Below are 26,677 nucleotides of genomic sequence, written 5' to 3'. Positions count from 1 at the left end.
CGTCAATCGGTAAACAAGGAAACAGCCCAGCAATTCGCCCTAACTCCACCTCCTTATTCAACTTGTCACTCACCACACCTGCATGAACCATAGCCGACCTCAAATTTTTAAGCAAAAATGGAACAACATGTTCCGGGGGAGGAATACGAAAACCGTCCGCAAAACCCTGTGTAATAACACTAGCCTTTTCCCGATCTGTATACCTACTTAGAAAGGGGGCCATCTTTTCCAACCTCACCGGAGTCACCCCCTTGACCGGTACCCACTGCCGGCTTGCCTCTTGCTTTCTTAAAGCATTTGGAAGCCCCGTGCGAACCTCCGTTGCAATGGGAACACACATGTTTAAACTTGCAGGTGTTACCGAATTTACACTGGCCCTCATTAAATTGCCAGCAAGTTCCCGTCTTTTCCTTAGCTCCCTGTCCTCCCTGACCACTGCTGCTGTGTCCCGCCTGCTGGCCGGCATTGCTTCCGCTCCCATGAAAGGACTGCCCGTACCTACTTGGAGCCATCACTTTTAACCAGAGCCCTATGTCCTTCTGATCCCAACGTATCTCAGGCCGAACTGCCTTCCTCTGCCTGAACTGTTCATCATAGCGCAACCACGCCTGTCCACCATATGTACGTTGCGCCTCCCCAATCGCATCCAGATAACAAAATAAACCGGAACAATTCTCAGGAGCCTTCTCACCTATTACACTCGCTAGTATAGCGAACGCTTGTAACCAGTTAACAAACGTCTGCGGTATAAGTCGCCACCTCCTCTTCTCCTCTTCCTCTTTCTTACTATCATCCTTTTTTCCTTTATCAAGATTAAATTTCTCTAGCGGGAGTAATGAAAATATCTCCACATAATTATCGCGCCAGATCTTTTCCTTAACCTCTTTCTTCAAATGAGCCCCCAACGGCCCTTCAAAACAGACGTAAACCTCGCCTTTAGCTCTATCATCCAACTTCACCGAGTCTCCTTTATTCTTTTCCGTTTGCACGGACACTGACACACCAGACACCAATGGCGACTGCTCGCCCATTAACAAACACCCCGTATCAATTACGGACGGCTCCACCACCCCAGACCCAGGGGTCCATGCCCTGGCTGGTGATACCGCCGCCTCTCTTCCCGCCCCGCTCTGCAAGCTGCTCAAAAGTTGCGAAACACTCGCCAATACATCCCGCAGCATGGGCTCCGACAAACCACTGCTCCCCCCAATAGCAGGCGCCCGCCTCCCCGATGCCTGATCAACTCTAACCTCCCCATCAAAAGCCCCTCTGGGCGACAAACCAGACAAAGAGTGATACTCACCGAGCTGCACAGGTGCTGTGTCCCTGCCAGCCATTCGTCCTGCATCCTGCCGGTCATCACCAACATCCTGATCGCCGTCAGAAAGAGATTCTTCAGCACCGTGCTGCTCCCGGCCCGCGCCCCTGGCCTCCACGTCACCAGGGGGGACCGGAGCGTCAGCTGCTCCTCGCTCGACCGACCTTCTCCCAGACCTGGACCGTACTTGTCCTGAAGGCCTCAGCTCCCCCTCTGGCACCCGACCACTCCTCCTGCCAGGCAGGGGTACATCACTGCCCGCTGCTCTTCCTGTCCTGTGCCCGTCTGTCGTTGTCCTCTGCTCAGACGCCGCCTGCAACACAGCTTCCCCCGCCGGCCGACGTCCTGTGCGCCCTCTGGACATTCCTGCTCCTGCCGTACCCTGTCCACTGCTGCTGGAACGATCATCCATACCACTGGAGCCTGCTGCCGTAGAAACGCTGCCACTTGCTCTGGCCACCATGGTGTTCCCCCGGGGCTCCGGTCCTGCCACTGCTGATCTTCTGGTCCTCTGTGCCGGGGACCGCGCAGCTGCAGCAGTAACATCCGGCGCCGCTCCTCCTCATTGCGCTCCACTCCTGCTGCAAGCGCCAGCCAGCCGGCATGGGGGATTCCTGCCGGAGGGGACGCAGCGGGGGGACTCCACACCGCTGCACCCAGCCTCCGCCGTGCTCACCTCTGGTGAGAGTCGTTGCAGGGGCCTCGTGCGCCAGCCTCTCCTGCTGCTTGCCTCCTGAGCTCCGGCTGTACCGAGCAGCGCCGTCAGCTGCTCCTCCAGCCATCCGCCTCTCCTGGACCTGGCTGCCTCCCGGAGACGACTCACCAACGCATCCACCGATTCCATGTTCCTGAGGTAAGGCAGATATGGAGGGGTGTGCTGTTCTGTCACTTACAGAACTTCCTAACTGCCAGTGTGCCCCGTTTTCCCGCACTTTCTGCCTATATAGCCCCCCCTCACCACCCCCACTCACAAACCCCTCCCACAGCACCTAACAACCAATAAAATTTACTCAATTTTATTTAAAAAGAGCCCATGCCCAAGCACAGTCATGGGGGGCCTACATACAGCTCCGCCTATTCCTGCCCCCTCCTTTATCTCTAGCTCTGGTCACCTGAATCTGTTTTCTCAGTCCTTCACCCGCATCTGGTTACTCGGTCCTTCAGTTGCAATGGTGACTAGAAGCCAACTCCGCTGTACCGCACGTCCATACTGCTACAGGTCCATGCCCTGACTCCTCCCCTTATTTTCTTTCCCTAGTTTTTATAATTATTAACTACACCACAGCTGTCACTTTGCCCAGTGTCTTCTTTAGTCTTTTCCATCAGGGAACGTGTGTTCCGTTCTTCAGTTCCTACCATTGTCACTCTCTATTCTTTCTCTATTCCTTTGGTCAGCATGTGGCGATGTTTGCTCGTAGACTTTATTGTGTGTGTCACTTCACTCCTTCATCTCCTCACAAGATGACCATAGAACTCTTTGGAGCTGCCTTTCCAGCCTTAAACATCTAACAGAAGAACGGTCCAGTCTGCCCTGGCTAAAAGTAGTGCAGCTGTAGTGCATTCCTTTTTTCACATTTCCAAAAAGGGTAATTTCCTTAAATACTGTAGATGTAGCAATCAGAAGACCATATTTTGCTACATGTGGTTTTTAGCTCCAACCTGAAGTGTAACCCGAAGAAGAGCAATACTGTATAAATAATAAGCATCATACTTGGCCAAGAATATTTAAATTCCATTCACTTTAATTCCATATGCTTTGCTCAGCTTCATGTATTTTGTATATGATTATATTATGTAACCATTATAGACAAAATTCACAGCTGCACTTTCAATTTAAGATCGTATTTTTCCAAATGGATGTCATTAGGGCTGACTTATTCATTGAGATTCTTTGCTGGTACAAAGTGTATTCTTGATCAGTAAAGAGCCTTGTATAGGTATTGTGCGATTCAATGGCAATTTTGAAGAAACTAAATGTGATTTTAAGAAAAGATTTAATCACCTAAGTGCTTTTTATGAAGAGCTTTACGTTTTCCTGTATGCGTTTAAGCTATTACAGATATATTCCTATCAGCCACATTCACCAGCGGAAAAAAAAGTGTGTTTGATAGACGCACACCTGCCCTATACACAGAGCTTTGGCGTTATTAAGCTTTCTGCTTTGTGATATTACATATCTTTGAATACCTGTTCTTTTAAAACTTTTATAAATGCTTTCTGTAGTTTAACCCCTTAGTTACAGAGACAATTTTGCACTTAATGACCAAGCCAATTTTTACAATTCGGACCACTGTCACTTTATGTGGTTATAACTCTGGAATGCATTAACGGATCCTGCTGATTCTGAGATTATTTTTTCATGACATATTGTACTTCATGCTACTTGTAAAATTTATTTGATTTGACTTGCGTTTATTTATGAAAAAAATAGAAATATGGCAAAAATGTTGAAAATTTTGCAATTTTCAAACTTTGAATTTGTATGCCGTTAAATCAGAGAGACATGTCACACAAAATACTTAATAAATAACATTTCCCACAAGTCTACTTTACATCAGCACAATTTTGGAAACATTTTTTTTGTTAGGAAGTTATAAGCTTTAAAAGTTGACTAGCGATTTCTTATTTTTCCAACAAAATTTACAAGACTATCTTTTTTAGGGACCACCTCATATTTGAAGTGAGTTTGAGGGGTCAATATAACATAAAATACCAAAAAGTTACGCCATTCTAAAAAAAACTGCACCCCTCAAGGTAAGCAAAACCACATTCAAGAAGTTTACCCACTGTTTGGGTGCATGGCAGGGCTCAGAAGCGAGGGAGCACCGTTTGACTTTTTTAACGCAAAATTGTCTGGAATCAATGGTGGCGCCATGTTGCGTTTGGAGACCCCCTGATGTACCTAAACAGTGGAAACCCCTCAATTCTAACTCCAATCCAAATCCAACACCCCTAATCCCAACCCTAACCATAACTCTAACCACAACCCTAACCCTAATCCCAACCCTAACCCTAACCACAAACCTAACCCCAACACACCCTTAACCCAATTTCCAACCCTAACCACTACCCTAACCATAACCCTATCCCTAACCATAACCCTATCCCTAACCCTAACTTTAGCCCAACCCTTCACTTCCAAACCCTGCCGTACATCCATACAGTACTTTTCCTCTACATTTTGGGTATCGACATACTCAGGAGAAATTGCACACAAAATTGTATGGTTTCTCCTTCTGACCCTTATGAAATGAAAAATTTGGGGCTAAAAACGTTTTTGTGGGAAAAATGTGATTTTTTTTATTTTCACGGCTCAAAGTTATAAACTTCTGTGAAGCACCTGGGTTTTCAAGATGCTCATAACAGATCTAGATAAGTTCCCTGAGGGGTCTAGTTTCCAAAATGGTATCACTTGTGGGAGTTTCTACTGTTTAGGTACATCAGGGGTTCTCCAAACGTGACATGGCATCTGCTAACTATTCCACCAAATTTTGCATTCAAAAAGTCAAATGGCGCTTTTTCCCTTCCAAACCCTGTTGTGCATCCATACAGTAGTTTACCTCTACATTTTGGGTATCGACATACTCAGGAGAAATTGCACAACAAATTGTATGGTTTCTCCTTTTGACCCTTATGAAATGAAAAATTGGGGGTTAAAAACATTTTTGTGGGAAAAATTTGATTTTTTTTATTTTCACGGCTCAACATTATAAACTTCTGTGAAGCACCCTGGGCGTTGAAAGTACTCAATAAACATCTAGATAAGCTCCCTGAGGGGTCTAGTTTCTAAAATTGAGTCACTTGTGTTTTTTCTCACTGTTTAGGCACATCAGGGGCTCCCCAACACCTAATTATTCGAGCAATTTCACATTCAAAAAGTCAAATGGCACTCATTCCCTTCTGAGCCCTGCTGTTTGCCTTAACAGTGCATTTCTCCCACATATGGGGTATCGGCATGCTCAGGAGAAATTGCACAACAAATTTTTTTTATTCCTGTTACGCTTGTGAAAGTAAAAAAAATTGTGTTGCAGTTTTTAGAATGGTGTCACTTTTGGGTATTTTCTGTCACATAGGCCCCTCAAAGTCTCTTCAAATGTAGTCCCTAAAAAATGGTTTTGTAAATGTTGTTGAGAAATGAGAAATTGCTGGTCAAATTTTAACCCTTATAGCTTCTTAACAAAAAAAGATTATGCTTCAAAAATTGTTCTGGTGTAAAGTAGACATGTGGGAAATGTTATTTATTAACTATTTTATGTGATATGACTTTCTAATTTAGGGGTATAAAAATTAAAAGTATGAAAATTGCTAAATTTTCAAATTTTCATCAAATTTCCGATTTTTTCACAAACGACCATGAATAATATCAAATAAATTTTACCACTATCATGAAGTACAATATATCATGAAAAAAAAGTTGTTCAAAATTAGTGGGATCCATTAAAGTGTTCCAGAGTTATGACCTCATAAACTGACAATGGTCAGAATCGTAGAAATTTGTCTCATCAGGTAGGTGAAAACAGGTTTCGGGTTGAAGGGGTCAAAGTCTTTCCTTTCTATCTGCAGAGAGACAAACATGCTTCCATTAGTAACTAGCACCCGGCATAGACCCACACACCCCTTAAGTCTACGGATCTTAAGGATGTTTTCAGCTTTTAAAGGCTGAAAACATCCTACTTTTAAGGGCTCTCTCTTCACTGTCTCCTTCAGCATGATGAGGCAGCCTAGTTGGACCAAGCTACCTTAGCGTCCCCAATTAAAATGTTACCCAGAAAACATTGCTGAAAATATTGATGAAAGTAACAAACACATGATATGATTATACTGAAATTGCTATGATTCTACCAATGTCACACTATTAACTGTTACATTACTCAAAATATATTTATTAAATATTTTATTTTTCTTGATTGTTGTCTTGTAGATGTTGATGAGTGTGAAGATTCTGATATATGTGGTGTTAATGGAAAATGTAAAAATATTCCTGGAAGTTACGAATGCTACTGTAATGATGGCTTCAGTTTACAAAACGGTACTGGACCATTTCAAGCAAATGGTGATAAATCTTTGTGCAAAGGTAAATAAAAATGCAAACATTCAAAGCTTACTGCAAGTTATTATGGAATATTATATAACAAAGACATTTTTATTTTTATTAAAGTAAAATTTTGTTCAGTATGTTTAAAGATGACTTGCAAGTTCTCCTCAACTGTCTGTTTTAGTAAATATGTATTTTACCAATAGCTCTCATTGCTTGAGTGGTATTTCTGTATGGTACCACTGATATTTCCTTAGGAATTCAAAAGCTACGGGTTTACAAGCAGAAATCACTTCAGGAAACTCTCTTTTTTCTGGACTTTGGATGATTTTTTCTTTTCCTTGTTATCCTGTTTTTTATGTGGCTAAGAATTGACTGACATGTTGTGCTGTTCAGCTTATCATCTGCAAAGGCTTTCTGCCAATATAGGAACATTTGCCTAATGTTATACAGTATGTCTTAATTAATTCATTTATCATATATAGATATGATGGTTAACAGTGTTTCTTGTCCTTTGCTGTCATCTACTGACCATTGTTATAACTTGTTGTTCATGTATTATAGCTGTGATTTCTCATAATGCCTCTCTCTCTGCAACTCCTCCTTTCTTGTTTCCTCACATCCTATCTTTCTGGTCAGTGCCATCTTGGCATCACGTGCATGAGGACTAAACAGAGGATTCTCCTCTTACCGCAATCCTCCACATTCTATCTCATATTCATCCCTTTATCTTCCCTGACATCTTACCTTACCTCACCATGGTACTGTGAATAAAAAGGTTAAAGTTCATCAATGCCTCGTCCTTCCTAGATTTACCACATGCAGCTGATCAAGCAAGGGAGGAAAGGTTAACGAGTAACTCTATCTGCCATTGCTTGTACAGAGATCCGTGCTCATAGCCTGCTGAGACATCTCGTATATGTGCATCGGTAGCAGAATAGTAAGCTCTTTGAGATCTTCAATAAAAAGGGACAAGCGGCTCCGTACATCCTGAACACTTGATCTGGTCGTATTGAGACTTCTGGCAGGAGATCCTCTGGGTACATTGCTTCTTTAATCAAGGGAAATATGCACATCCCATTGCCAACCTTAATTGAATGTGATCAGATAACAGATACCTGATAACAGGGAAAAAAAAGTCCCACTCCAGAAGCCAGGTTTCATCATCCCCATTCCTTACTAACAAAATTCCTCCTCTGAACACAAATGCTGATGTGGCGCCCCAGGGTCCTGGTCGTCACAGTAATGTTGCTTTCCTCATCTTGGGGAGAGTGATATTACGTTTGGAGGCAAAGAAGGATAACTGCATCCAGGTATCAAACATGCAACACATTTCACAGTCCAGGCCACCAGGGGAGCTCTTGCTCCTATTTATTAGGTCACTCCCCACATAGGTAAAACTGGTCGCCTGTAGGGAAAGTTAGTTAGTTGCTGGCTGAGCTCAGCTCAGTTAGTTGGTCCCTGACAGGGGTGGGATCCTGTCAGTGAACGAAGGAGAAAGGACACGGAGCTGTGCATGCCCTCAGAGCTGCAGCTCCTAGAAAGAGACATTCACAAGGAGAACTGTATCACAGCGAGTGTGAAGGAAGTCGTAGCAAAGGAGAGGATACCAGAAGGGGACCAGCCCTACACAGGCTGCCTCCTCCTGAGGCGCAGAAGCCTGGTGGCCGGAACACCGAGGGAGTAAGGACCTTTATGCTAGGCTCCAGAGACCGGCAGGACAGCTAATTGCAAGTTACCTGTCCTCCTTACACCCAGGAGGCACGGTGGCAACCTTTGGAGGCCGGGGCATGCTAGAGTCCCTATAAACAGCCTCAAGCCACCAGTCATACGGGTTTGTCCTATCCTATATGGGGGACAGAGAGAAATACATTACATCTGTGAGGACCTTATGTGAAGCCATAGGCAGTAAGGAACTACAACACTGCAGCACAAGGGAAGGCTACTGATTTCCACCTGGACAAGAGGACTCTGGACTTGCCTCCAAACTGGCCGGACTCTGCCTGCCCTGTGATCTGGTGCCCTGGACTGTGTATGCTGAAGTCTTCAGTAAAGGTAAAGAGACTGCAACCTTGTGTCCTCGTTCTTCTTTGCACCTCTCACCTACCACCATCTACACACCGGGAAGCCCTCGGGATACACTTCATCTATGGGAAGGTATACCATCTAGCTGCCATAACATCACCCCAGCGGACCCCTTAAAGCAGCGTCGGTCACCCTGACCGAATACCACAGGTGGCGTCACGAACACAAACTTTATCCCTTTAAAGACCTTTCCCTTTTACACGGATGTCCAAGGGCCACAGGCCCGGTCAGCCACTGTGTCATCCCCCTGTGAACCGAAGGACCCATACCGAGTACCCCACGGCCCCATGGGGGCGCTCCACTGATATTCTAATCCTGCTCGGAAGGGACATTCTGAAGGTCCACAAGGTGCGTCAACAATGCAATGGCCCAGATGATGCTCCATATGCCCAAAGACTTGATCTAGGCTGGGTAATTGTGTGTGATGTAAGTTTGGATAAGAGTCAAAAGACATCCGAAGTTGACTCCTTTAAAACTTATGTGCTCCAAAATGGTCGCACTACTCACTCTATGAAGTGAACCTCTGACCTCATCCAGGAGCCTGACACCATACGTACTCTTTATGGTGATAATGCAGTGCCAGTTCCACCCTTGCATGATTGCTCGTATCTCTCTTCCTTTGGTGTATACCATCCAAGAAAGCCTAAAGAATTCAGAGAGGTGTTCGATTCAAGTGCCAAGCATCATGGTGTATCTCTGAACAACATTCTTCTCAATTATCCTAAGCTGATTAATAACCTAGGGGGAGTGTCATGAGATTCAGAAAAGAGACAGTTGCTATTACTGCTGACATTGAACAAATGTTCCATTGCTTTTTCATGCAACAAGATGTCAGAAATTATCTCAGGTTTCTTTGGCACCAAGACAACGACACCAACAAGTAAGTGGTTGAATACCGCATGAAGGTGCACGTTTTCAGAAACAGTCCTTCTCCTGCAGTCGCTACATACGGCCTACATAGGACTGTGTCAGATAGCAAATCAGAGTGCAAGAAAGGACGCCCAACAGTTTGTTGAAAAGGACTTGTATGTGGACAATGGACTCAAATCCCTGCTCAAAGCGGAAGAAACCATAGATTTGCTTAAACGGACGCAATGTATGCTTTCTAAAGCTCATCTGAGAGTGCATAAAATTGCCTCCAACAGTGCTATCATTTATGAAGGACTTTCACCCTAATGATCATGCTGCATAATTCAGAGACTTGAATCTAGGCTTAGACAATCCACCAGTACAGAGAAGTCTGGGCTTAAGGTGGAACTTGTTTAAGGACTCCTTCGGCCTTCAGGTTACTTGCGCAGAAAAAACGTTTACTAAGTGTGGGGTTCTGCCAGTGGTGAACAGTCTACATGATCTACTCGGATTTCTTGCACCCCTAACTATACAAGGCAAGCATCTGCTAAGACACCTCTCAGAATCTATTAAGCACTGGGATGCACCACTGCCTGCTTACAAACAACTAAAGTGAAGTTTTTGGAGGAATGTGCATTAGATGGGATCAACATACCTCGTTGTTATGTAAGAGTGTGACAGAAGCTGTCATGCGCATCTCCCCCTAGTGTGCATACAATTGATGGGTGGTAACGTACATGATGCTTATGTGTATGGAGAGCCCCATGGGGCTGTGGGGTACTCGGAACCAGCCCGGTTCTTAAAGGGATGTGTCACGGCGGCAGTGATCTGGTCCGTGGCCCTGGGCGTCCAATAAAAGGAGATTGAGATATGGATATAAAGTCTATGGTAGTAGTCTTCATGACGCCACCTATGATATACTGCTTAAAGGGGTCCTCTGGGGATGATGGTATGGCAGCAGAGATGGTGTGACTTCCCACAGGTGAAGCTTAATCCCCAGGGCTCCCGGTGTAGTGGTCAAAGATTTTGTAGTGCCAGAAAGAATTAGAGGACACAAGGTTGCAGTCTCTTTACCTTTTACTGGTATGAAGCAGCCACAGTCCAGGATATGGATCACAGGTGGTGGTGTGGTCAAGCTAGCCTGGAAGCGATTCAGGGATCCCCTTAGCCAGGTGGGGTTGGAAGCCTTCCTTTCTGCCCTGTGTTGTAGTCCCCTGCTGCCTAAGGCTTCCCACAAGGTCCTCACTTCCTCTCTGTCCCTTTTGGTAGGACACTACCCGCATGTCAGGCAACTCGAGCCTTTTTACAGATGTCTCTGGTTATGACTCTGGGCTCTATGTGCTGCTGTGCCTTTGGGTATTAATGGTGGACAGGCGACTTGCAATCTCCTGGCCGCCGGTTTCTGCTGTGGGGCATACAGTTATGCCCATTAGCTCGGTCTTCCGGCCACTGGTTTCTTGTGCTTCAGCGTGGAGGGAGCTCAGTCGCAGCTCCCCTCCAGCTCTTTCCTCTCCTCTGCTTCTCCTCCCCTATCAGTCTCCTACAGACTGCTCTATCTCTCCTTTCTCTTCCAGGAGCTGCAGAACCACCTGTCTGCACGGCCCCAGCTTTCCACTTCTCTCTCCTCATTCTGCTCTCACAGAGTGACCTAACTCCTCCTCCAGCGAGAATATATATAGGGAAGTTACCTGTTGTGATTTGGTTCGTGGGCTCCCCCGGTGGTCTCTTGTGGTACTGGTGTCCTGCAAGCTTTGTCTTCTCAGTTCACCTGTTCCTATCAGGATGTGGGAGTATCCTATTTAACCTTGCTCCTCAGTCATTCTAATGCTGGCCATCAATGTATCCAGAGTGATTCTGTTGCATGTTCCTGCTCCCAGTTTCCTGCTCAGCTAAGTTGGACACTTTAGTCCTTAAGTCTATTTTTGTATGTTTTGTCCAGTTTGCACTTATGTGAATCTCTGCAGCTGGAAGCTCTTGTTGGGCTGAAATTACCACTCCAGTGGCATGAGTTGTCACATGAGTTAAGGTAATTTCAGGATGGTGTTTTTAAGGGTTTTGCAGCTGACCGCGAAGTCCTCTGTTGTATCTTTCTGCTATTTAGTTAGCGGGCCTCTCTGTGCTAAATCTGCTTTCATACTACGTGTGTCTTTTCATCTGCTCTCACCGTTATTATATGTGGGGGGCTGCTATCTCCTGTGGGGACATTCTCTGGAGGCAAGCCAGGACTGTGTTTTCTTCTACCAGGGGTAGTTAGTTCTCCGGCTGGCGCGCGGCATCTAGAGACAACGCAGGAATGCCCCCTGGCTACTTCTAGTGTGGTGTGTAGGTTTAGCATCGCGGTCAGCTCTAGTTTCCATCACCCGAGAGCTTGTCCGTTTATTTTATGCTTCTGATGTTTCCTTGCCATTGGAAACCATAACAGTATGGCCAGCCTAAATGTTTAATCTATAGGCTGAAGCAGGAGAGAAAAGGAACTGTGTGAAACCTTTTTTTTTTTTTTTTCCTTCCTCTGAAGTTGCACTCCAGCTCTAATTGCAGTCTCCTGTTTTCCTCTCCTCTTAACCCCTGAATGGCTCAGACTTTATCTGTTGAAATATGGATCCCCAGAGTCTGGCTACCAATTTGAATAATCTTGCCTCTAAAGTTCAGAATATACAAGATTTTTTGTTACATGCTCCTCGGTCTGAACCTAAAATTCCTATACCGGAGTTTTTTTCTGGAGATCGATCTTGTTTTCTAAATTTTAAATACAATTGTAAATTGTTTCTTTCGCTGAGATCTCATTCTGCTGGAGATCCTGCCCAGCAAGTAAAAATTGTTATTTCTTTACTGCGGGGTGACCCCCAAAATTGGGCATTTTCATTGGCACCAGGGGATCCTGCGTTGCTCAATGTGGATGCGTTTTTTCTGGCTTTGGGGTTGCTTTATGAGGAACCAAATTTGGAGATTCAGGCTGAGAAAGCCCTAATAGCCCTCTCTCAGGGGCAAGATGAAGCCGAAATATATTGCCAAAAATTTTGAAAATGGTCTGTGCTTACTCAGTGGAATGAGTGCGCTCTGGCGGCAATTTTCAGAGAAGGTCTCTCTGATGCTGTAAAAGACGTCATGGTGGGGTTTCCTGCGCCTACTGGTCTGAATGAGTCCATGACAATGGCAATTCAGATTGATCGGCGTTTACGGGAACGCAAACCTGTGCACCAGTTGGCGGTGTCTTCTGAAGAGGCACCACAGAGTATGCAATGTGATAGCTTTCTGTCCAGAAGCGAACGACAGATTTATAGGCGCAAAAATCATTTGTGCTTCTATTGTGGAAATTCTACTCATGTTATATCAGCATGCTCTAAACGAACAAAGAAAGTTGATAAATCCTCTGCTATTGGCACTTTGCAGTCCAAGTTTATTTTGTCTGTAACTCTAATTTGTTCGTTATCTTCTATTGTTGCGGATGCGTATGTGGATTCTGGCGCCGCTTTGAGTCTTATGGATTGGTCCTTTGCCAGGCGCTGTGGGTTTGATCTAGAGCCTCTGGAAGTTCCTATACCTTTAAAGGGTATTGATTCTACACCATTGGCTAGTAATAAACCACAATACTGGACACAAGTGACTATGCGTATGACTCCAGACCATCAAGAGGTGATTCGCTTCCTTGTACTGTATAATCTACATGATGTGTTGGTGCTGGGATTGCCATGGTTGCAAACTCATAACCCAGTCCTTGACTGGAAAACAATGTCTGTACTAAGCTGGGGATGTCAGGGAAATCATGGGGACACATCTTTGGTCTCCATTGCTTCATCTATTCCCTCTGAAATTCCTGAGTTTTTGTCTGATTATCGTGAGGTTTTTGAGGAATCTACTCTTAATTCTCTTCCTCCTCACAGAGATTGCGATTGCGCCATAGATTTGATCCCCTGCAGTAAATTTCCTTAGGGTCGTCTATTCAATCTGTCTGTACCTGAACATGCTGCCATGCGAGAGTATATTAGGGAGTCCTTGGAAAAGGGACATATTCGTCCTTCTTCGTCTCCTCTTGGAGCGGGGTTCTTTTTCGTAGCTAAAAGCGATGGTTCTTTGAGACCTTGTATTGATTATAGACTCTTGAATAAGATCACAGTCAAGTATCAGTATCCTTTGCCATTGCTGACAGATTTATTTGCTCGCATTGAGGGGGCGAAGTGGTTCTCTAAGATTGATCTTCGCGGTGCGTATAATTTGGTGCGAATTAAGCAGGGGGATGAGTGGAAAACCGCATTTAATACGCCCGAGGGCCATTTTGAGTATTTGGTGATGCCTTTTGGTCTGTCAAATGCCTCTTCGGTCTTTCAGTCTTTTATGCACAATATTTTCCGTGAATATCTGGATAAATTTATGATTGTGTATTTGGACGATATCTTGATTTTTTCGGATGACTGGGAATCTCATGTTCAACAAGTTAGGAGGGTTTTTCAGGTTTTGCGGACCAATTCTCTGTTTGTTAAAGGTTCAAAGTGTGTTTTTGGGGTTCAGAAGATTTCTTTTTTGGGGTACATTTTTTCCCCCTCTTCTATTGAGATGGATCCTGTGAAGGTTCGGGCTATTTGTGACTGGACGCAACCGACTTCTCTTAAGGGCCTTCAGAAATTTTTGGGCTTTGCTAACTTTTATCGTCGATTCATAACTGGTTTTTCTAGCGTTGTCAGGCCTTTGACTGATTTGACTAAAAAGGGTGCTGATGTTGCAGATTGGTCTCCTGCTGCTGTGGAGGCCTTTCGGGAGCTTAAGCGCCGTTTTTCTTCTGCTCCGGTGTTGTGCCAGCCTGATGTTTCTCTTCCTTTTCAGGTGGAAGTTGATGCTTCCGAGATCGGAGCGGGGGCGGTTTTGTCGCAGAAAAGTTCAGATTGTTCAGTGATGAGACCTTGTGCGTTCTTTTCTCGAAAATTTTCGCCCGCCGAGCGAAATTATGACGTCGGTAATCGGGAGCTTTTGGCGATGAAGTGGGCATTCGAGGAGTGGCGTCATTGGCTTGAGGGTGCTAAACATCAGGTGGTGGTCTTGACTGATCACAAAAATTTGATTTATCTTGAGTCGGCCAGACGTCTGAATCCTAGACAGGCGCGCTGGTCGTTGTTTTTCTCCCGGTTTAATTTTGTGGTTTCGTATCTGCCAGGTACTAAGAATGTGAAGGCGGTCGCCCTTTCTAGGAGTTTTGAACCTGATTCCCCTGGTGATTCTAAACCTACGGGTATACTTAAGGATGGGGTGATATTGTCTGCTGTCTTCCCAGACCTGCGACGTGCTTTACAAGAGTTTCAGGCGGATCGGCCTGATCGTTGTCCGCCTGGTAGATTGTTTGTGCCGGATGAGTGGACCAATAGAGTCATCTCGGAGGTTCATTCTTCTGCGTTGGCAGGTCATCCGGGAATTTTTGGTACCAGAGATTTGGTGGCTAGGTCCTTCTGGTGGCCTTCCCTGTCTCGGGACGTGCGTACTTTTGTGCAGTCTTGCGATGTTTGTGCTCGGGCCAAGCCTTGTTGTTCTCGGGCTAGTGGGTTGTTGTTGCCCTTGCCTGTTCCTAAGAGGCCTTGGACACACATCTTTATGGATTTTATTTCTGATCTCCCTGTTTCTCAGAAGATGTCCGTCATTTGGGTGGTGTGTGACCGCTTTTCTAAGATGGTTCATTTGGTGCCCTTGCCCAAGCTGCCTTCCTCATCTGAGTTGGTGCCCCTGTTTTTTCAGAATGTGGTTCGGCTGCATGGTATTCCGGAGAATATCGTTTCCGACAGGGGATCCCAGTTTGTGTCCAGATTTTGGCGGGCGTTTTGTGCCAGGATGGCATTGATTTGTCTTTTTCGTCTGCATTTCATCCCCAGACAAATGGCCAGACGGAACGTACTAATCAGACCTTGGAGACTTATTTGAGGTGTTTCGTGTCTGCTGATCAGGATGACTGGGTCTCCTTTTTGCCGTTGGCTGAGTTTGCCCTTAATAATCGGGCCAGTTCTGCCACTTTGGTCTCCCCTTTCTTTTGCAATTCAGGGTTCCATCCTCATTTTTCATCTGGTCAGGTGGAGTCTTCGGATTGTCCTGGAGTGGATACCATGGTGGATAGGTTGCATCGTATTTGGGGGCAGGTGGTGGACAATTTGGAGTTGTCCCAGGAGAAGACTCAACGTTTTGCTAATCGCCATCGTCGTGTTGGTCCTCGTCTTCGTGTTGGGGACTTGGTGTGGTTGTCCTCCCGTTTTGTCCCTATGAGGGTCTCTTCTCCTAAGTTTAAGCCTCGGTTCATCGGTCCTTATAAGATTTTGGAAATTCTTAACCCTGTGTCTTTTCGTTTGGACCTCCCAGCATCCTTTGCTATCCATAATGTCTTCCATTGGTCATTATTGCGGAGGTATGAGGTACCACTTGTGCTTTCTGTTGAGCCTCCTGCTCCTGTGCTGGTTGAGGGTGAATTGGAGTATGTGGTGGAGAAAATCTTGGACTCCCGTGTTTCCAGACGGAGACTTCAATATCTGGTGAAATGGAAGGGCTACGGTCAAGAGGATAATTCTTGGGTTACAGCTTCTGATGTTCACGCTTCTGATTTGGTCCGTGCCTTTCATAGGGCTCATCCAGATCGCCCTGGTGGTTCTTGTGAGGGTTCGGTGCCCCCTCCTTAAGGGGGGGGTACTGTTGTGATTCGGTTCGTGGGCTCCCCCGGTGGTCTCTTGTGGTACTGGTGTCCTGCAAGCTTTGTCTTCTCAGTTCACCTGTTCCTATCAGGATGTGGGAGTATCCTATTTAACCTTGCTCCTCAGTCATTCTAATGCTGGCCATCAATGTATCCAGAGTGATTCTGTTGCATGTTCCTGCTCCCAGTTTCCTGCTCAGCTAAGTTGGACACTTTAGTCCTTAAGTCTATTTTTGTATGTTTTGTCCAGTTTGCACTTATATGAATCTCTGCAGCTGGAAGCTCTTGTTGGGCTGAAATTACCACTCCAGTGGCATGAGTTGTCACATGAGTTAAGGTAATTTCAGGATGGTGTTTTTAAGGGTTTTGCAGCTGACCGCGAAGTCCTCTGTTGTATCTTTCTGCTATTTAGTTAGCGGGCCTCTCTGTGCTAAATCTGCTTTCATACTACGTGTGTCTTTTCATCTGCTCTCACCGTTATTATATGTGGGGGGCTGCTATCTCCTGTGGGGACATTCTCTGGAGGCAAGCCAGGACTGTGTTTTCTTCTACCAGGGGTAGTTAGTTCTCCGGCTGGCGCGCGGCATCTAGAGACAACGCAGGAATGCCTCCTGGCTACTTCTAGTGTGGTGTGTAGGTTTAGCATCGCGGTCAGCTCTAGTTTCCATCACCCGAGAGCTTGTCCGTTTATTTTATGCTTCTGATGTTTCCTTGCCATTGGAAACCATAACAGTTACCCTCAAACCAGGTTCGCAGCTCCCCCTTCTGGCCTGGAGTCAGAACAGTGTTGTGTTCATGCTAACTATTAAAGGGATCCTTCCTCACTTCCAAGCATGGCATCATCCTCCCCGTGAGGAAGGCAATACCACTGTGACAACCAAATTCCTGGGGTGTCACATGTACCTTACTATTAATAATGTAGTTGTTATATTGTATAAGGGTTTTACATTGAATTTTATGTGTTTTGATATTGTTACAAGATTAGGGAAAGATGTAAAGGATAAGATAAGAGGATAGCTATAAATTAAAATAGGATTGGATTTACTATAGTGGGGCACAATAGTCAGGAAGCTAGGGTGCCAATAAAATAACAGTTAGGGATTTGCAAATTGGGAGGAGCAGGAGTGAGTGAGTTTTTTAGGGTACATTTCCTCATTCTAAGTCAGTCAGTGGGAGCACTGTACAGTAGTGTATTATAGTAATATTAACCACGGCACTCAAGGCTTCTTGAAGGTGCACAAGTTAGGTATCCAACCCGTCAAACACAAATAAGAAATACTTGGCACTCAGGAGATCTTATTTGCAAGATTAGATATTCATTTTATTCGGTGCATCCAGCTCAACATTTAAACGTTTGACTGATCAAAAGACCTTCATCAGAAACAGTTTTGAGTACATGAAAAGATGGAGCACCGATTAATAAACTACCCCAAAAGGATACAGGTTACAGGGTGGCCTCCCTAGAAGCGGGGACGTACGGCTATAGTGCACAGTGAGCTGCCTGGAGACCACAGTATGTGTGTATGAACCCACACAGGAGTCAGCGTCAGCTGGAGACCGGGAGAGAAAAGCGCCTTGATAAGTGTGGAGGTATGTGGGGAGAGCGCTGCAAGGAGGCGAGATGCTCGCAGAGGCAATAGCGCTGAGACCTCCGGTGACACGGACGCCGTGCTGCAGGGGTAGTGATGCTCCCGGGGCTGTAGTGTAGTGTATTATAGTTATAACATTAAGAAAGTGCTGGAGAGTGATTCAGAAGAAGGCAGACCATATTAGAGGGTCACACAGTACGGAAAGGCACAGAACAGCAGAATGCGGACGACTGCCACTTGGTACGATGGTATCCCTTAAATAATACGGGATATGGCTCGAGGAACCTTTTTCATCTCCCAGTGAAGGGGAGCCGGAGTGGGAACCAGTATGGGAAAGTGGACACAGGAATATGGGGACCTCAGAGCCAGGAAGAGCATCTTAGAGGCTAGAGGAGCAAGCATTGAGAGGGAAAGCTCAGGCTGAAAAACGTGAACTTGTGCTGTACTGAAACTGCCATAGATTATTTGTTATCAAGTAAAGTTACACTGTTAAAGCAGAATACAATGTCTGTTCCTGAGTGTGTGATATCATCCGGACATGGAAATATGGGATCAGCAGGGTCTGCAAACGCAACCGTGAGTTCTGTGCAATATTCCCACACCACACATCAGACGGGACATTATGTTTTCTTTGCGGGGTGCCAGGGTGTGGGATCAAAACAGCCCCTCGCCATGATTACCACCCTGGCCACCTCACAGTTACACTTTGGCATTTTTTGCTGCGAGTCAAAGGAAGGAGATCCATTTATTCTCTGATGCCTGCACTAAAGCTATTGCAGCTATTTGAAGGTTATAGACTCTAACAATGAAGCTCATGTTGGATTTCTATTTGGGAAGGCTAAATTGGCTCCTAAATCTGAGCACACCATACTCAGATTTGAACTCTGAGAGGCTGTACTAACCATAGAGATTGCAGACTTGTAACAGAGCGAACTATCTATCCACGTGGATGACACAATATTCTACACAGACAGCAAAGTTGTTCTGGGTTATCAATACAACCAGACAAAACGCTTCTATGTCTATGTCAGTAAGCGCATTGAAACAATCAGGAAGTCTTCTAAACCTGAACAATGGCAGTATATTCAATCCCATCTGACCCCTGCAGACCTTGGTACCTGGCCAGTGTCTGCTGATGCCTTTGCAAATTCTTCTTGGATGACAGGACTGGAGTTCCTACCAGACCAGTTCAAAGAGACTATCAAAAAAGATATTTTCAGACTTCAGGACCCGGACATTGATTCAGAGATTTGTCCTGATATCAGCACCCTCATCATCAAATCCGAAGAGAAGGTTGGCTTGGACTGTCGGCGATTTAATCGCTTCTCCAGATGGTCAATGCTTGTTCGTGCCAATGCAAGGTTAGTCCACATTGTACAATGCTATCCCAATGAGGACATTAACGCAGATTGTCACGGTTGGCACATCTGTCGTAAGCCTCTCTCAGCAGAAGACATTGCTCTAAGTGAAATGTTTGTGATATGTATTGTGCAGCTGAATATTTTTTACAAGGAAATTAAATGTACAGCTCTGGCAAAAATTAATAGACCACTGCAAAATTTTGATGAAGCTATTTAGCGAAATGGCGCTGGTTGGGCGCAGGTTCTGGTACAGTCTCCTCGGGCACTGCTGGACATTTCAGCATTCCACGGCAGGTAACACCATTTTTTTAACCATTTTTTAATCATACCACCATCTCCGATTAATGGAAGCATTTAATGTTGTGCGCACTTTTTGTAACAGCTGCAATAGCAATTTTTCAGTATATTATAGACAACTTACCATTAAGGGCCCTTTTGGTACATATGATAAGTCTATTTCTCTGTTTGCAGGCATTTATCTTACATAAGCACTTTATTTCATCGTATGTACCTTTTGCTTTTTGGTTGCTGCATGGCCTAAAAAAAGCTGCTGCAATGTGTTTTGGAATGATACTCATGTAGAGGTGTGAGTTTTTCCTCTCCTTTCTACTCAGCAGGCTTAAATAATCCTTTATTGATTTTTTCGCAAATTGCAGTATTTGTAAAAACTTTCTACCTAACTGTACCTTTTCCCTGATTTTTTGGTTTCTTTTTTTTCGTTTTTCCTTGTTTCCCCCTGTCTTTTTAAATTCAGTATTTAATTGTTGTATTTAATAAAAAGTGTTTCTTATTTTCAAATGTTCTTTTAGTCACTTTGTACCAGTGTTTATAAAAGATGTGGTATATTACCTTTAAAATATGTCCAGACCTTCTCTTCCTCGCCAGTTAAAGTTTTACTTTCTAGCTCCTTGGAGTCGCTGTGCTGAGTTGGAGGTCGTTATTGCTGCTGGAGATTGTTGCATGCTGTTTTTTAGCTGTATGCTTTCCTCATTGTCCTATTCCTATTTGGTTTGCACATTCCTACTCTTCCCTATATACTTCTTTACCTTTGGGTGAGTGTTTTGTAAGTTAGTTGCTTTCTGTTATCCCTGTTTGTCTTACATGTTTATACAGTATCATTTCTAGTATGAACATAAGTTAACCCCTAAGGCAGGTAATATGTAGGCAGAATCAAGAATAGTGATTATATAATTTATCACCTGAAAAAAACGTGCCAGGACATTGTACATAAACAGTTCAGCGACAGCGCCAAATAAATAGGAAGAACATATAAAAAAGGAACAAGCGCAAAAAGAACTTATATCAAAGAAAGGGGTAGTTTATTAAATAACATACAGCAAAATATGTAAAAACATTGGAAGGCAGAACAACACCAAAGATACAAGGTGGTGAGCCAAAATATGGCACCACCGCTGTCACAGGATATTAATTAAATATAATAAACAGCATACAAAAAGCATACCCATAAACAGGAAATCCTGCCCCATGTGGACATAAGCATGTAAATCATAAACTAAAGTGTAATAATGCATATGTACTGGCCACAAAGGGGAACCTGAGTATAGATGCATATGGCCATGTAATACAATAAAAAGACAAAATTACCTGTAACCAGCGATGGTGCCACTGCCTCTTCCCCAACGCGCGTTTCACAGTGACCTGCACAAGAAGCAGAGGAGGCTGGTGGGGAGGCAGAGAATGAGAAGAAGACCCTGTCCCCACATCTTGCGCCAAAGCACCCAGAGGCACTGAAGACGTCATTTTATGAAAACTTCATAAGATGAATATTAAACAACCACTGAGCGGATCCCTTCACATCAGGTATCAGATTAATCAGCATCACAGTGCCTTCATGGCCCTACTTTTAGTTTATAGGGCTCAATCCTGCTGACAGATTCTCTTTAAAATGCACTTTGGGGATCATGGACTCCATTAAACCTTAGCCTTAATATTTTATTCATGTATTTAAAATCATAACGTACATCCTTTGCAGTGATGGGGATAAAGACATACATGAAGAAATAATGTGTTTTCTTCTCACCATATCTGAGGTTGAAGTAAGAAGATTTGAGATAGACTGGACATTTTAACTTTACTTTTTTCTTTTTCCAAACACAGAGATTAACTGTGGACAGCCTCCATCACGTCCTAATTCTGCAACAATAGTATCTGCCAAAACCACATTCGGGAGCCAAGTGACTTATAAATGTTCATCTGGATTTAACCCTGATCGAGGAGTCAGTACATCTATTTGTACAGCCAAAGGAACATGGGAAGGTGCCACTGTAAGGTGCACAGGTAGGGCCAGCAAAGGACATTACTGTAATCATAAATACTACAGAATTCTTAACAATAGAAGTATCATATAATCATGTTATTATCAGTATTAGTTCTCACTTGTTTAGCGTCTTAGCAGTGGCATAACTAGAAAGTTATGGGCCCCGATGCGAACTTTCAAATGGGCCCCCCCCCCAACCATGCAAAAATATTTTCCACCCAAATTCAGATTTTCCCTATTCATTTTGCACACTATAGCTTTATTGCAAAGTTGTATAGTGTGATCTCAGTGGCGTAACTATCCGGTGCCCCATCCTGGTATATATCTGTCCCCGTACTGCCATTGTTATGTAATTTATAAAAGAAAATAAACCATTATACTCATCAGGGGCTTACATAGAAGTCATGGGGATCCATATAAGAATTATAATGCACCTCCATAGTACTCCTTATAATATAATGCACCCCCATAGTCCTCTATATAATATACTGCGCAGTTCATAGTCATCCATATAGTATAATACACTCTCCATAGTCCTCCATATAGTACAATAGTATAATACACTCCCCATAGTCCTCCATATAGTATTATACACTCCTCCATATAGTATAATACACTCCTCATAGTCCTCCATATGTTAAATACACTCCTCATAGTGCTCCATATAGTGTAATACACTGCTCAGTCCTCCATATAGTATAATACACTCCTCAGTCCTCCATATAGTATAATACACTGCTCATAGTGCTCTATATAGTATAATGCACCCCTCATAGTCCTCCATATAGTATACACTCCTCAGTCCTCCATATAGTATTATACACTCCTCATAGTCCTCCATATATTAAAATACACTGCTCAGTCCTCTATATAGTATAATACACTCCTCATAGTGCTCCATATAGTATAATGCACCGCCATCGTCATCCATGTCATACAATTCACTTCTCATAGTATAATGCACCCCATAGTTCTTCATATAGTATAATGTATTCTCCATAGTCCTCGATACAGTATAATGCAGCCCACATATAGTATAATGCAGCCACCCCACAGAGTATAATGCAGCCACCCCACAAAAGTTTAATGCAGCCCCACCATACAATATAATGTAACCCCCATAGAATATAATGCAGCCCCCCTCATAGTACAATGCAGCCCCTCCATACAGGTGCAGTGAGAAAGACATGGGCAAATGGTGACTATGGGGCAGGGGAGAAGGACACAAGGGGGCTAGGGGAGACAGGCACAGTGGTGACACAGGGGGGCTAGGGAGCAAGGAAGACAGGCACAAGGGGACACATGCAGGCTAGGAGGCAGGGGGGAAGGGCACAAGAGGACTAGTGGGCAAGGGAGACTGACACAAGGGGACAAGGGAGACTGACACAAGGGGACACAGGGGGACCAGTAGGCCAGGGAGACTGACAAGGGGACACACGGGGACTAGAGGGCAAGGGAGACTGACACAAGGGGACACACTGGGACTAGTGGGCCAGGGAGACTGAATAGAGGACACACGGGGACTAGTGGGCAAGGGAGATTGACACAAGGGGACTAGTGGGCAAGGGAGACTGACACAAGGGGACAAGGGAGACTGACACAAGGGGACACAGGGGTACCAGTGGGCTAGGGAGACTGACAAGGGGAAACACGGGGACTAGTGGGCAAGGGAGATTGACACAAGGGGACAAGGGAGACTGACACAAGGGAACACAGGGACTAGTGTGCAAGTGAGACTGACACAAGGGGACTAGTGGCAAGGGAGACTGATACAAGGGAGCTAGCAGGCAAGGGAGACAGGCACAAGGGGACACACAGGGACCAGTTGGCAAGGGAGACTGACACAACGGGACACACAGGAACAAGGGACACAAGCACAAGGGGACAAGGGTGACAGGCACAAGGGGACACATGGGGACTAGGAGGAAGGGGAGAAGGGTACAAGGGGGCAAGGGAGACAGGCACAAGAGGAAATAAGGGGACTCCTAGGGCAGAGTAGATAGGGACACACGGGGAGACGGAGCTGCAAGGGGACAGGGGAAAATGGGGGGAGCCTTGGGAGCAAGGAAGAAGGGGGCACATGGATTATGAGGACAGGGTAGATGGGGAACACACGGTGAGAAAGGGGACAGGGGAGACTTGAGAACAGGGCAGACAGGTCACACAAGCGGCTGCTAATGACAGGAGGACAAATGCAGATCTGAGGCTTAAGGGACCCTTCGGCAGGAGGAGGAGGAGGATGCAGCAACAGATTGCAGCTTTTTAGGTTTAGGCACTCAGCCACTCACTCAAGCAGCACCAGCTCCCTTCGACCAGTCTTTCCCTTTGGTGTAGCTGAAGGACCTGTGGATACGCCTCTCTCCAGTCACAAGGTTGGATCACGTGACCGCATTAAATCCATCTTCCCCCATGTAACTGATGGATCTGCGGTGACGCCTCCCTGCTGTAATGGTTGGGTCCTTCTCCTTCACTATTGCTGGACGGATGGGCCCCTAAGCAGTCCGGGCCCGGTCGCAGCTGCGACCGCTATAGTTACGCCCCTGCATCTTAGAGTTATATCAATATGTGTGGCTTCATAAACTTATCAATAAAGGTCAGGATATAATAACACTATAACAGCCGTTATAAAATTTAATCCAAATCATTGTTAACCCCTTAAGCCCCGAGGGTGGTTTGCACGTTAATGACCGGGCCAATTTTTACAATTCTGATCACTGTCCATTTATGAGGTTATAACTCTGGAACGCTTCAACGGATCCCGGTGATTCTGACATTGTTTTCTCGAGACATATTGTACTTCATGATAATGGTAAAATTTCAATGATATTCCCTGTGTTTTTTCCAACTTTGAATTTATATGCCCTTAAATCAGAGAGATATGTCACACAAAACACTTAATAAGTAACATTTCCCACATGTCTACTTTACATCAGCACAATTTTGGAAACAAAATTTTTTTGTTAGGAAGTTATAAGGGTTAAAATTTGACCAGCAATTTCTCATTTTTACAACACCATTTTTTTTTAGGGACCATATCACATTTGAAGTCATTTTGAGGGGTCTATATGATAGAAAATAACCAAGTGTGACACCATTATAAAAACTGCACCCCTCAAGGTGCTCAAAACCACATTCAAAAAGTTTATTAACCCTTCTGGTGCTTCACAGAAATTTTTGGAATGTTTAAAAAAAAAATGAACAGTTAATTTTTTTTTCACAAAAAATTTACTTCAGCTCCAATTTGTTTTATTTTACAAAGAGTAACAGGAGAAAATACACCCCAGACATTGTTGCACAATTTGTCCTGAGTACCCCAATACCCCATATGTGGGGGTAAACCACTGTTTGGGCGCACGACAGAGCTCTGAAGGGAAGGAACGCCATTTGGAATGCAGACTTAGACGTCTGCAGGCGTCACGTTGCACTTGCAGAGCCCCTGATGTACCCAAACAGTAGAAACCCCCCACAAGTGACCCCATATCGGAATGTAGACCCCCCAAGGAACTTATCTAGATGTGTTGTGAGAACTTTGAACCCCCAAGTATTTCACTACAGTTTATAACGCAAAGCCGTGAAAATAAAAAATGTTGTGTTTGGAGAGCCCCTGATGTGCCTAAACAATGGAAACACCCAATTCTAACTGAAACCCTAACCCAAACACACCCCTAATCCCAACCACACCCCTAACCCAAACCCTAACCACACCCCTAATCCTGACACACCCCTAACCCTAATCCCAACCGTAACTGTAATCCAAACCCTAACCCTAGCCCCAACCCTAACCCTAACCCTAGCCCTAACCCTAACCCTAACCCTAGCCCTAACCTTAACCCTAACCATAACCCTAGCCCTAACCCTAGCCCTAACCCTAGCCTTAACCCTAACCCTAACCCTAGCCCTAACCCTAACCTGAGCCCTAACCCTAGCCCTAACCCTAACCCTAGCCCTAACCCTAATGGGAAAATGGAAATAAATACATTTTTTATTTTTTTATTTTTTTTCCCTAACTAAGGGGGTGATGAAGGGGGTTGGATTTACTTTTATAGTGGGTTTTTTAGCCGATTTGTATGATTGGCAGCTGTCACACATTATAGACGCTCTTTATTGCAAAAAATATTTTTTTGCGTTACCACATTTTGAGAGCTATAATTTTTCCATGTTTTGTTTCACAGAGTCATGTGAGGTCTTGTTTTTTGTGGGACAAGTTGACATTTTTATTGGTAACATTTTCGGGCACGTGACATTTTTTGATCGCTTTTTATTCAGATTTTTGTGAGGCAGTATGACAAAAAAACAGCTATTCATGGATTTCTTTTGGGGGGGGGGGGGCGTTTATACCGTTCCACGATCGGTAAAATGGATAAAGCAGTTTTATTCTTCGGGACAGTACGATTACAGCGATACCTCATTTAGATTTTTTTTATGTTTTGACGCTTTTATACGATAAAAACTGTTTTATAGAAAAAAGAATTATTTTTGCATCGCTTTATTCTGAGGACTATAACTTTTTTATTTTTTCACTGATGATGCTGTATGGTGGCTCGTTTTTTGGCGGGACAAGATGATATTTTCAGCGGTACCATGGTTATTTATATCTGTCTTTTTGATCGCATGCTAGTCCACTTTTTGCTTGGCGGTATGATAATAAAGGGTTGTTTTTTGCCTCGTTTTTTTTATTTTTTTTACGGTGTTCACTGAAGGGGATAACCAGTGGACAGTTTTACAAGTCAGGTCGTTACGGACGCGGCGATACTAAATATGTGTACTTTCATAGTTTTTTTTAATTTAGATAATGGAATGTATTTATTGGAACAATATATATATTTTTTTTTATTTAGAATTTTTTTTTTTTAACACATGTAAAAAATTTTTTTTTACTTTTTTACTTTGCCCCGGGGGCATCACATTATATTGACAGATCGCTGATCTGACACTTTGCTGTGCACTGTGTCAGATCAGCGATCACACCGCACAGCAGGGAGGCTTACCAGCGCTTATGCTGAGCAGGCGCTGGTAAGCCACCTCCCTGCAGGACCCGGATGCAGCCCCCCGGCCATTTTGGATCCGGGCCTGCAGGGAGGAGGAGGTAAGAGACCCTTGGAGCAACGCGATCACATCGCGTTGCTCCGAGGGTCTCAGGGAAGCATGCAGGGAGCCCCCTCCCTGCTCAAGGCTTCCCTATACCGCTGGAACACTGCGATCATGTTTGATCGCAGTGTTCCGGGGGTTAATGTGCCGGGGGCGGTCCATGACCATTCCTGGCACAGAGTGCCGAATGTCAGCTGCGATAGTCAGCTATCACCCGGCCGCGATCGGCCACGCTCCCCCCGTGAGCGCGGCTGATCGCACTGGACGTACTATCCCGTCACTGGGAATTAAGTTCCAGGTCACCTTGACGGGACAGTATGTCCAATCGGATTAAGGGGTTAACCTAAAATTTAATAAGCTGGCTGTTAAATCTATAATGTTTACATATTTATGAAGGAAAGACATTTATCATGCATCCA

At 44.6% G+C, this 26,677-nt stretch overlaps 1 protein-coding gene across 1 annotated transcript in view; it reads left to right on the top strand.

Annotated features, from left to right (window-relative positions):
- SUSD1 (sushi domain containing 1) overlaps positions 1 to 26,677 on the top strand; it is a 485,342-nt gene that overhangs the window by 129,987 nt on the left and 328,678 nt on the right. The window contains exons 4-5 of the mRNA XM_077251054.1: positions 6,240 to 6,392; positions 21,011 to 21,190. Coding sequence (XP_077107169.1) covers positions 6,240 to 6,392; positions 21,011 to 21,190 — 333 coding nt within the window. The remainder of the gene's footprint in view (positions 1 to 6,239; positions 6,393 to 21,010; positions 21,191 to 26,677) is intronic.

The sequence above is a fragment of the Ranitomeya variabilis genome, chromosome 1, assembly GCF_051348905.1.
Source record: "Ranitomeya variabilis isolate aRanVar5 chromosome 1, aRanVar5.hap1, whole genome shotgun sequence".
NCBI classification, from domain to species: Eukaryota; Metazoa; Chordata; class Amphibia; order Anura; family Dendrobatidae; genus Ranitomeya; species Ranitomeya variabilis.
The sequence above is the reverse complement of the archived record's forward strand: the minus strand, read 5'-3'. Positions and strand labels throughout refer to the sequence as shown.